Genomic DNA, 12,433 nt, shown 5'->3' with positions numbered 1-12,433 from the left:
CTACTTTGGGAGGTCCCTGGACTAAGGATAAGATCTACGTTAGGAATAAGGATATTAAATTAGGCACCTGGAATGTTCTGAGCCTTTACCGGCCTGGGGCATTTCAGTGTACAGTTAATGAGATAGTTATGTATAAATTAGATGTAGTAGCTGTCCATGAAGTTAGGTGGCCAGGAGAAGGGAATTGTAAAACTAAAAATTATACTTTTTTCTATGGTGGTACTGAAAATCATAATTTTGGAACAGGCTTTTTCATAAATAATAGAATTATCTCGGCTCTTAACACAGTAGAATTTATTAATGATAGGATATCATATGCAGTTTTACAGGGTAGGTGGCGTAAAATTATTTTAATAAACACACATGCACCAACGGAATATAAAGATGATAATACTAAAGATGATTTTTATACAGAGTTAGAACAGGTCTTTGATAAATTTTCTCAGTATGATATGAAAATTCTGTTAGGTGACTGTAATGCACAGATTGGCAAAGAAGAGACATTTAAACCCACGAATGGTAAAGAAAGTCTTCATGAATTAAGTAATGATAATTGTGTAAGATTGATTACTTTTGCAACCTCAAAGAATTTAATTGTGAAAAGTACCACTTTTAAACATAAGGATATCCATAAATATACCTGGTCTTCTCCAGATGGTAAAACTCATAATCAGATAGATCATATTCTCATTGATAAGAGAAGGCATACTAGTATAATTGACGTTCGTACACATAGAGGTGCTGACTGTGCCAGTGACCATTATTTAGTAATTGCTAAATTAAGAGAAATACTCTCAGTGATAAATCATAAGCAACAAAATGTAAAAGTTCTAAAATTTGATACAGGAAAGTTTACTGATGAAAGAATTAAGAAAGATTACCAAATTAAACTGTCAAACAGATTTGATGTTTTGCAGGATTTAAATGATGATGAAAAGTAAAAGTAAAAAAAAGTAAAGTGTTCCCCTGTGCTTAGCACCACGCCATGAAGGCGTATAGGGGGTGTGGGGGTAACGCACCACACTTACTTGATCCGGTCGTGAGTGGGGGTGATGTGATCAGCATCACACCCCTGACCGCCTTTACCCCCCAGGGTTTCCCCCAGGTACCCATGTTATTCGACGCTGGGTGGGCGCCGGGGCCGCTTCCATCGTTAGAAAAGTTCCCGGATTTGAACCGGCCGGGGATCGAACCCGGGACCTTTAGCATGGTAGTCAGACGCGTTACCGACTGAGCCACCGCTGATGATGAAAATATAAATGAAACAGACGTAAATAAGAATTGGGAGCACATACGTAATGCAATAGAATCAGCAGCTAAAGAAAGTATAGGATACCATAAACCGAGAAAAAGTAAGCCATGGTTTGATAATGAATGTCATAATCTAATAGAAATAAGAAATCAGGCTAGACTTAGGTGGTTAAATAACTCTGATGATACAAATCTAAACAATTATTATAGAATTAAGCGAGAAGTTAACCGCATGTTTAGAAGTAAAAAAAGAGATTACTTGAAAAGCAAAATTAACTAAATTGAAACAAACAGTAAAACCAAAAATATCGGAGATTTATATAAAGGTGTAAATGAGTTTAGAAAGGGGTGGCAACCTAAAGTAAACTTGATAAAAGATAAAGACGGTGATTTTCTAGCTGACCCAAGCGATATTCTAAATAGATGGAAGAACTACTTTAATGACCTTTTAAATGTTCATGTAGGAGATAAATCAGAAGTAAATGAAGTACACACAGCAGAACCTTTAGTTCCAGAACCTAACTTGACTGAAGTTAAAGATGCTATTAAAAGGCTAAAGAATAACAAAGCACCTGGCATTGATTTCATACCAGCTGAGTTAAATAAATATGGTGGAAATTCATATGTCAAATTCATAAATTAATTTGTTTAATATGGAATAAGGAAGAAATCCCTCAACAGTGGAAAGAATCCATAATTGTTCCTGTGTTTAAAAAAGGTGATAAAATGAACTGCAATAATTACCGTGGAATTTCTCTGCTCTCAACAACATATAAAATATTATTTAACATTCTTTTAACAAGACTAACCCCATATGCTAATGAAATTATAGGTGATTATCAATGTGGATTTAAACTTAACAGATCAACTACAGATCAAATTTTTCACATCAGACAGACACTTGAAAAAAAGTGGGAATATAATCAAAATGTCCATCAGCTATTCATTGATTTCAAAAAAGCATATGATTCGGTCAAAAGAGATAAATTATATAATATATTAGTAGAGTTTGGAATACCTAAGAAGCTTGTTAGTATGATAAAAATATGCACCAGTGAAACAGAAAGTAAAATTCGTGTGGGTATTAATATGTCTGACAAATTTACAATTCGTGATGGGTTAAAACAAGGAGATGCATTATCTCCATTGCTCTTTAATTTTGCCTTAGAATATGCTGTTAGGAAGGTAAAAGAAACTAAAGAAGGACTAAAATTAAATGGTATGACTCAGTTGTTAGCATATGCAGATGATGTAGACTTATTAGGGGATGATATAAATACAATTAAGAATAATGCTAAAATATTTTTCAAAACTGCTAAAGAGATAGGTTTGGAAGTTAACAAAGAGAAAACTAAATATATGCTTACAGGCCGAAACCAAGTGTTAGGTAATAATCAAAATCTAATTATTGATAACAACTCGTTTGATCCAGTTTCCAAATTCAAATACTTAGGAGCAATATTAACAAATGAAAATTATATTAAAGAGGAAATAAAAAGTAGGCTTAATTCAGGAAATGCATGTTACTTTTCTCTTCATAAACTTTTGTCTTCTCGTTTAATATCTAAGAAACTAAAAGTTAAAATATACAAAACAGTAATTTTGCCTGTAGTATTATATGGATGTGAAACTTGGTCCCTTACATTGAAAGAGGAACATAAATTGAGAGTATTTGAAAATAAGATCCTTAGGAAAATCTTTGGACCTAAAAGGGATGAGGAGACAGGTGAGTGGAGAAGGTTATATAATTTAGAAGTACATAATTTGTATTCATGTCCAGATATAAGAATGATTAAATCAAGAAGACTTAGGTGGGCAGGCCATGTGGCACGAATGGGAGAGGAAAGAGGAGTTTACAGGATTCTTGTTGGGAAACCTGATGGTAAGAGACCAGTAGGAAGACCAAGACGAAGATGGAGGGATAACTTTGAGATGGACCTAAGAGAAATCGGTAGGGATGGAAAAGAGTATATAGAACTTGCTCAAGATAGGGAAAGATGGAAGGCCTGTGTTGCTGCAGCCATGAACCTTCGGGTTTAAGAAGGCTAAGGAGTTAGTTAGTTAATCTTGTTGGCATTTCCTATAGCATTCCTATATGCAACAACATTTCTCCAGATGCTGGGTACTTATAAATGTAAGCAAAATATCCGCATTTTCTACGACACTATAAATCCGCCAGAAAATGAAAAATTGTGTATGGTTTATGAACCTTTTCTGTTGTTTTTATATTGTCGAGATCTGTTATGGTGAAATAATGTACCTCTGTTACCTTAGCCTGAAAAGCTAGATGCACGTGCTTGTAGCACCCAATACATTTGTTGCTGATTGTAATTTTACATTTTACTCTCGAATTTTCACATGTTCTTGAGTGTGTAGAATGAAATTTGATAAAAAGTTGTGAAAGTGAATATTCATAATAATTAAGGGATTATAAATTTAATTAAAAAAAAAAAACCAGGGTTCAATAGAAAAAAATTATGATGATAAACATATCTGGAAAAATTTCATTTTGGAATGGAAAACCTTGAAATGTCAGGGAATTTCATAAAACAATCCTAGCAACCCTGATTAAATTTATTCTTGTGTCAAGGAGACCATTTTTGCTTCTCAAATATTTACAGCAAAATTAATAAATTGTCCTTGATTTGCATAACTCACTGAATAATTCAGACCACCTTCTGTGCATAAAACCCTAAATTTCATGTTTAAGAGGGTTCCCTCACCCCTGCATTTTGCAGTCAATTTCGTGACAAAACATGGTAACAAAATTCATCTGACACCTTTCAAAAACACGTAAAATCAACATTGCAAAGTATTATTGCACAATTCATGTTTTTATAAAAAACAAAATATGTATGCCCCTAATAATTGGATCAGTAAAATTATTAATAATATACAGTATAATTGTCCTGGAAGTTACGCAAAATTCCAAGTTACCCTTGATTTTGTACCAATGTTACGTACGAAAGCTGCATTTTGTGATTACATAACAGGTATTTTTTATATTCTGATGTAATTTTTTATTATTTTAAAGCAAAACTCTGGTAAATTGATGCTTATAATTGGAGTGAAGGCTCACCCACTAATATTTAGCAATATTTTGGACAACTTCAATCATTGGTATTGGTGGGAATTGGTAAGAGTATCAGTTTGAGTATTGGCGAAAAGTGGTATCAACTCAACACTAATTTTCTGTATTCCGTATCACATTCTATGTATTGTTATAAAATGCATAGAATATTGTCTAAGCACGAGGACAAATTGAAAAGTCTTTGCCCCTATTTTTTTTCAGCCGAAATATTAGTATGATTGAGAAACAGAGATCTTCATTTAATGCAATAGTTTTTTTCTTGGAACAGCCCAGCATTAACTCTCAGCTGCTCAGTAGCACGGCATCCACATTGTATGAGCACCGAAGTGTTATTCGTTTTCTATGGAGCAAGGGACAAATGCCCGTCGAGATCCTTAGGGAAATGCTGCTGACGTATGGGGACAAGTGTCTCGCTTTGAGAAGTGTGTGGTGGTGGTGGTGTGAGTTCAACAATGGCTGAGAAGACCTTCATGCCAATGAGCGGTCGGGGTTTCCTGACTATTCGCTCACAACAGAAAACATTGCTCACGGTCTTCTGGGATCGCCGAGGACCACTCCTGTTGGATTTCATGCCACGAGGTGACACCATCAACGCTGACAGCTATTGTGGCACACTCTCATGTCTGGGAGCTGCCATCAGGAAAAAGTGCCAAGGGATTCTCTATGTGGACAATATATTTATCCTCCACAATAATGCCAGCCCTCATGTGGGAAACAGGACCATCGACAGACTTCATTCATTCGAATGGGACGTTCTGGAGCATGCACCGTATAGTCCAGACTTCACCCACAGCTATCAACTGGCTGAATTTTACAACAGCGGCATCTCCAAACTAGTGGCGAGATGGGACAAATGCCTGAACCACTGCGGTGACTATGTGGAAAAATAGGGCAAGGTACATAGAACATCCCTGTATTTTGATTTCCCTGCATGTTTATTATTTTGGCTGAAAAAGAAATGGGGCAAAGACTTTTCGATTTGCCCTCTTACATAGCTGAGCAGATTTCTCAATCATAATCTTTGCTACTGAAGGTTCTGAATTCAAGGCCAGTCTGAACATAGGTGTTTCTTTGTTATGTATTTTTCTCATCATTGTTATGAACATTAAGAGTTAAAAAATAATGCAAATGAAATAAAATTTCACAAAATAGATTGCCCGATGTGTTGGGTGTAGGTAAAGTTGATCACATTTCCTTTTCTTTTTTGTTTTAAAATTTGTTTCACTGTTTAATGCTTTATTTATTTATTTATTTATTTGCAGAAGTACTGTAAAGTGAATAGCATCAATGAAACTTCTTTTGGCACAGTGGATGACTGTGCAATTGCAACGCCACCACCAAAACTGGTGCCAGCACTTGAAGGTAACATAGACATAGCAAAACCTGATGTTTTTGTAGGTTTTTCACCTTGCAGATGGTCATGCTGCAGTTTTTATTATGATTTGCGTTCAAGTGGGATTAGAACCTCTTCAGGTAATCTAAAGTGTATGGTCCATTAGAAAGCATTGCTCATTGTAGAATGCAGAAGTTGTTAAGAAGCTATCAAATGTGGTCACTCGACCCTTTTTACTAGTTCAATATTTCAATTTAGTGCAGTGGAAACTCGATTTTATGTTTTTCGGGGCACTGGGCTGGAAAAACTTGAAATGCGGGAAAATGTGAAAACTAGGAAAATTTTACAACATTTCGCTATGTTGGAACAATGAAGATTGAATATACAGGGTGATTCAAAATGAATGTTGCAACTTTACACAGTTATTATGATGTTACTATTTACGTTAGAAAATCAGACAAGGCATCAATAGAAAGAAGAACTCTGGAAATTTTACTCGCATGACTCACATTATAAATATTCAACATGCGAACCATGTGTAACACTGAAAAGGTCCAAACGATGATCAAGTACTTTCTATGCACGAGACAGCAAGTCCTTGTCAACGGTTTCGAAGGCACTAACAATTCGCAGTTGTAACTTTGGCAAATCTTTCGGAAGGGTGATACATATGCATTACTACTGAAAAGCATGCAGAAATGTCTTTGCTCCATTGTGATGGAATCAGTTCTCGATAGCTCCAACACACAATATGGTCATTAGCCACTTTGCGACACTGGTGGTCGTGGTGTAGCATAAGCTGAGCAGAATAAGCCTGCTAAGTGGGAATAAAACTTCCAGAATTTTTTGTTATATTGATGCCTTGTCTGATTTTCTATCATACAGTAAATAGTAATGTCATAATAACTGTGTAAAGTTGCACCATTCATTTTGAATTACCCTGTATAATGTGGGAAGATGTACAGGTTCCACTGTAATTGTCAATATGGGGAATTTAACAATTTAGAGTGAAAGTAAAGTATAATTTAGTTTTAAAACACAGGGATAGTAATATTGTGCATGAGTCTGCTCTAATGGTCCAGAATTCCACCAAGAATACAAAGAATAGACATTCGTATCTTTTGATCTTGCAAGACTGAGGAAGTACGTGTACTTATTAACTGGATGCCATTGAATTAACACACATTAATTTTGATTGTACGTTAACTTATTCTAATTTACTCACTGACATGTATAAGAATTGATGACAGAAGCACATTTGCTGCTCAAGTAAACAAGTGAATGAGGAGATAAGTGACAGGCTTATCCAGCCTCTTCTCAGCAGGTACATAAGGGAAACCCTGGTAGGTAAATATGTGTGGAGCATGATTCTGATCACATCACCTCCACTACAGATGAGATCTGTAATGTGTGAAGTAAGGATGGCCACAAAATACTTATTTCAAATTATCTGATATCCATTTCGGATGCAATGGATTAGGGATGGGCCGATATGAAATTTGGCCGATACCGATAAAGTACCGATATAAAATTTACTGATACCAATAACCGATACTCTACTGTTCCGATATAAAATTAGAAATGTTCCTTGAAGAACCTGAAATGTTCATTGGTCTCCTTAATAAATGTATGTTTCGAGGTGACTGCAGTGCAAAAGAAGTTGAATATTTAGACAGTTACTTTTTTAGAAAGTAGGGCATCGAGATTATCCATAAAAATTACAACAAAATGGCAGAAGTTTGCACTAAATTATGAATATTTTTCGATATATCGGGTCGGTAAATTTACCGATAAACCGATACACCGATATAGTACCGATTAATCGGTCCCATCCCTACAATGGATAATCTGGATATCTGGTACTCCTGATACCAGAGTATTCAAATAATCTGTGTATTCAGTTTGCTATTTATCTTTTCAAGTATATCCAGATATCTGATAATACAAATATTCAGATAATTTGGATTCCAGGTAATTCATGACATGGGGAAAGCAATTTCAATTGGATGAATATTGGTATCAATTCAGTTTAAAATGCAGAGATCTTTCTTTGCCACGACACTATTTCTTTAATGCTTTCTTTTCTTTTCAGATGAAGGAGTATCTCTGAAAACACTTGTTGCCGAAAAGCCTTTGCAAGATGTGATGGACATAATAAAATCGCAACACAAGGAAAATGATATAATGGAACAGCTGAATAAAGAAGACATGATTCGATATGTGGGTGACGAACTTAACGTGAGAGACATTCTAGAGAAACACTTAAAGAGCTCTTCTCCCGAGAATGAACAGTGTTCGCCGAATGTTGAAGACATTGCCAATTTTATCGCTAAACAGTATTCAGTTTCTAAACTCTGTGAACTCCTGTCCACTTCAGATATATTAGACAGCTTGCAGCAAAAGGGCCACTTGGGTCAGGCTGTTAGTAGGTTACCTGTCGAGGAATTGTTGCAGGAAGCCGTTGCATCCTTCGGAGGTAGCGAGTTCTTGGAGAAATTGTGTAGTTTGAACGTGATCCTTCCGAAAGTTGCCCTGGAGACCGTGCTGAAAATTCTGTCACCCAAAGTTGGTGTCGATTATATCTGCGAAAAGTTACCTTGGAATGAAGTTAAAGCATTCACTACTGAAAAAGGGACATCGGATGATCTCCTACCATCCGTGCCTCTTACAGACATTGTGGACTTCGTGTGTAAGCAGAACATGGACAATGCTGAGTTGCAAGACAAACTGATTGATAAGTTGACGCAGTGTGCTGGTTCGTCGGGCACTATGGAGAGAAAAGTTCCTGAAGATCAGGTACAGGACTCTGTACCGAAGAAATTAAAGACTGAAGCTCTGCTGAAGAGACTGCCATGGGAGGAAGTGAAGGAATTTGTTTTTGAAAGGCTAAAACCTGAAGAAACTGTTCGTAGGAGCACTGAAATTGTGAAGAAGTCTGGCCCCAACGGGATATCTGTTGATGTGATAGGTGATCTTCATAAAGTGTCTAGTGAGATGATTTCTCCAGCAACTTTGCTGGAAAATTTTTACTCCTCAATGAAGAGGAGATGTCAATCTGAATGAACATAAAAACTCCTCAAAGAAACCTCCTGTTTTTTTAAACATTACTTTTCCTGCATATACATGGATATTTTGTAATGTTTTAATATTTGTTATTAATTTTGCTGCAAATCTGCAAATTCGAAAATTATGTTTATTATGTGCATTATCCAGTGGAAATGTACAGTGCTTTATTGTATGTCTTTACATGGCTGGAATGGATGTTTGGTAGTGATAGTTTTGAACCTGTTTTAGACTCCATACATCTTTGTAACTGGCATCTTATGTCACAAGGTGCCACATGCAAGTAGGTGGTACATATGTTTGACACATCCAACAGCTGGACATGAATGTAGCATGAGATATTGACAGTTTGCAACAATGAACATAGCACTGGTATATTTCATGTTCAAGTAAGAATACAACTTTTAGCTTTGTAGACATCACACGATTTCGTGCTTCGTAAAGAGTACCACAGTATGCTTATAAAACCAGTATGCATGTTCTTAGTGATTGTATGATTTTTTTATTATTATTACTTCTGTAATATATTTTGTTCTTGTAGTTATAGTCTGTGATATGAAGGGAACATGAATGTGGATTGTATGAGTAAGAGAAATAGAGAAAACCATATGGGAAGTTACAAGGAATGTGAAGAAACCATGTATTCTAACAGATTCCTTATTAGAGGAAGCAACTTTAATTCTTGTAAAGAAAATTGAAAAATTTTATCCAAACTAAATATACATCATTCACTTCAAGATGCACATATATTTTGCAAAACCTGTCCTTTTTTTCTTTGTAAAACATTCTCAAGATGTTCAATTCTCAGAGCTAGACTTCACAGAAATAAATCAATATTAACAAAGTACTCATATTGGCACACCGTAAGTTTTAATCTTATGCAATGGTACTTTGCATAATAAATGCAGCCCATTCCAGGATGGTGTTTGTTATGCGAGATGCTGTTTCCCGTAGGTTAGTATAGGTAAAAAGAAGGTAAAGTTTCCCATCCATGTAGCTCTGTGTCATGAAGGCACATTTAGGGGATGTGGGTGGGACCCCACAGATTATTGATCTGAACCATTTTGGAGGTTATGTGATCAACACCATGCTCCAGCTGCCTTTACCCCCTACCTCCAGCTACCCATTGCTTAGAGGCTGGGTAAACCCTGGAGCCAGTTTATGCAGGAAAAAGGCCAGAAAAATTCCGACCTTAGATCACCCACCCTGGGAATCTATAGAAATTATTTTAATCTATCCCTGAGCTCAGTCCAAAATCACAAAACCTTGTAAAATAAAATTGCAGGGATAACATAAACCACCAATGTTGGACAAATACTAATTTACTAATTTATAAGTTATAGATAATACAGTACGTACAATATGGTTATTAAAAAAATATGTACATTACAGTATGTATGTATGTACAAACCTTCTCAATCATTGTTATTTTGGGTTCAATACTTTAGTTGGCCTTTCTTTTAGTACATTTAGAAAAAAATATTTTTACAAAAATCATAGCCAGGTTAGTGCTTGTGTATAAAGTACAGTACCCTGTGCACCTGCTTGTGTAAGATAATGAAGCACAGTTGCTGAGAGGTTAATCATGTATGACTGTATTCACATGCAGTTTGTAATGTGAAACCAAGTTCATTATGTGGGACATTTTTCAGCCCTTGGGTACATTAGTTATGTGGGACGTTCATTATGCAAAGCACCATTCTATTTTGCCAAGTTCACTTAGCTTCTACAGGGATACATTTTTTTTAAAAAAAAACATACTTAGAAAAACAACCTTATAGTGTGGTAGGTGAGGGACCTTTTTTGGTATTATGATTGAGACATGCTTTAATTAGAAATAAATCATTTTTAAATAGAGTTAGTTATATGTGTATAACTGAAATCTTTACATTTACAGGGAGGCCAGTTTTAGTTGATATGTTTGCATAATCTATTATTTAAGTTATAGCCTTGAATTGTACTCATTGAAAGTGTTACAATTTGTTTTATACACATTTTCTTCGTCCTAACTTCTGCTAAAGGCCAGTGAAATTTTCATTATTAGGAAAGGCAATCACTTCAAAATATTTTAGTTAATTTCTTTCAGTTTTACTTACTTTTATTCCATTAATTTGCTTTCATCAATTTAGTTATCCATGTCAACTTTGAATTATTCAAAAATTAACTTGGTTACTGTGTATGAAATTCAAATTTGTGTCCAGCATTGATTTGATTCTGGGAGCCAATATCTATCTATCTATCTATCTCTCTCTCTCTCTCTCTCTCTCTCTCTCTCTCTCTCTCTCTCTCTCTCTCTCTCTCTCTCTCTCTCTCTCTCTCTCTCTCTCTCTCTCTCTCTCTCTCTCTCTCTCTCTCTCTCTCTCCTTTTTCCTCCTCTCCCTCTTTCCCTGCATTGAGACATGATGGTGGAATCCCTCTTGAAGCTTCAAATATTAAGAGAAAGGACTGACATTTTAAAATGGGTGTGTGCGTTTTATGAATTGGAATTTGAATTTTGTAGGCAGCATGTGGACATATAAGAAGGAAGTTCTGAGTGAGATTTAGAATGAATCTGTCTGTAACAAGTTCATTCACTTTGTGACAAATATTTTATACCAGATTTGCCACTCATTACTATTTCCTACAATTTGGAACCTTTTTTAGTGCCATAGATGTTTCTAAAATTTAATAAGGTATTTTTTATTTTTCAATTTTTTATTTTTGGTAGGATAACATCTGATTTTGTAGGATGTTATTTTTATATGAGGTACTCAACAGAAATAATGTAATATAATTATCTTCAGGGTGGGTGAGAAGTAAGTGAGCAATAAAATTGCTGCAAGTTTTGTAATTTTAATACAGCCATATGGATTTTACATTTCTCCATATTATGCATTCAGTCTTGATTGTCCCAACGTTGTAAAATTTTCCTCGATTTTACATTTTTCACATTTTAAGTGTTTTCAGCTCAGTCCCTGAAAATGTAAAATTGAGGTTTCACTGTATATACACATCATAATACGAAATTTTCATACAATTCATTGTAGGCACGGGTGGCATCCATCAGCTTCTTCAAATGAATAAGGATGGAATCCACAGTTTTCTGCAAAAATTCTTGTAAGACATTTGTGATAACATCCTGAATCCATTCCTCCAGTTCATCCAGAGTGCAAGATTTTGTCCAGTACGTGTCATCCTTTGCCCATCCTCACAGGGAAAAAAGTCGAAAGGTATGAGGTCCAGGTGCAAATCAAACTTAGCGAACAGTGCTTCTCCAACACAGACAGTGGTGAACCCTCCCTTTGGTAGTGGAAGCTACAATACACTCGCTGTGTTGACAAATATTTTCAATAACAGCTAACCACCCACCCACCCCCTGAGTATATGAGATCCTTGTCACTGACAACAGATGTAATATTTAAATTATTGCACCATATTCTGGCACAGTGTACAATTCAAAACTGTGAATGGGCATGGATATGTGAAAAAACCAAAAAAAACAAAGGGTCACAAATGTGAATCCCTACAGTTTACTGATAGACTGATTCCTTATTATCTTGGAGAGAGGAAATGTTAAATGGTTGCAGATAGTAAATCAGATTCCTATTATATATATATATATATATATATATATATTCTGCAAGACCTTTGGATGTGTGTCAGGAATATTATTTTCAAAAATATCATTCCATTTCAATATAAATATACCAAATTTG

At 35.4% G+C, this 12,433-nt stretch overlaps 1 protein-coding gene across 1 annotated transcript in view; it reads left to right on the top strand.

Moving 5' to 3' along the window:
* LOC145986357 (uncharacterized) overlaps positions 1-10,970 on the top strand; it is an 85,256-nt gene extending 74,286 nt beyond the window's left edge. The window contains exons 14-15 of the mRNA XM_083120237.1: positions 5,605-5,704; positions 7,768-10,970. Coding sequence (XP_082976363.1) covers positions 5,605-5,704; positions 7,768-8,738 — 1,071 coding nt within the window. The 3' untranslated portion in view covers positions 8,739-10,970. The remainder of the gene's footprint in view (positions 1-5,604; positions 5,705-7,767) is intronic.
* The last annotated feature ends 1,463 nt before the right edge of the window (positions 10,971-12,433 follow it).

This window comes from Lepisma saccharinum, chromosome 4 (assembly GCF_977018435.1).
Source record: "Lepisma saccharinum chromosome 4, izLepSacc3.1, whole genome shotgun sequence".
Lineage (NCBI taxonomy): Eukaryota > Metazoa > Arthropoda > Insecta > Zygentoma > Lepismatidae > Lepisma > Lepisma saccharinum.
Note: the sequence above shows the minus strand (reverse complement) of the source record. Positions and strands in the feature narration are given on the sequence as shown.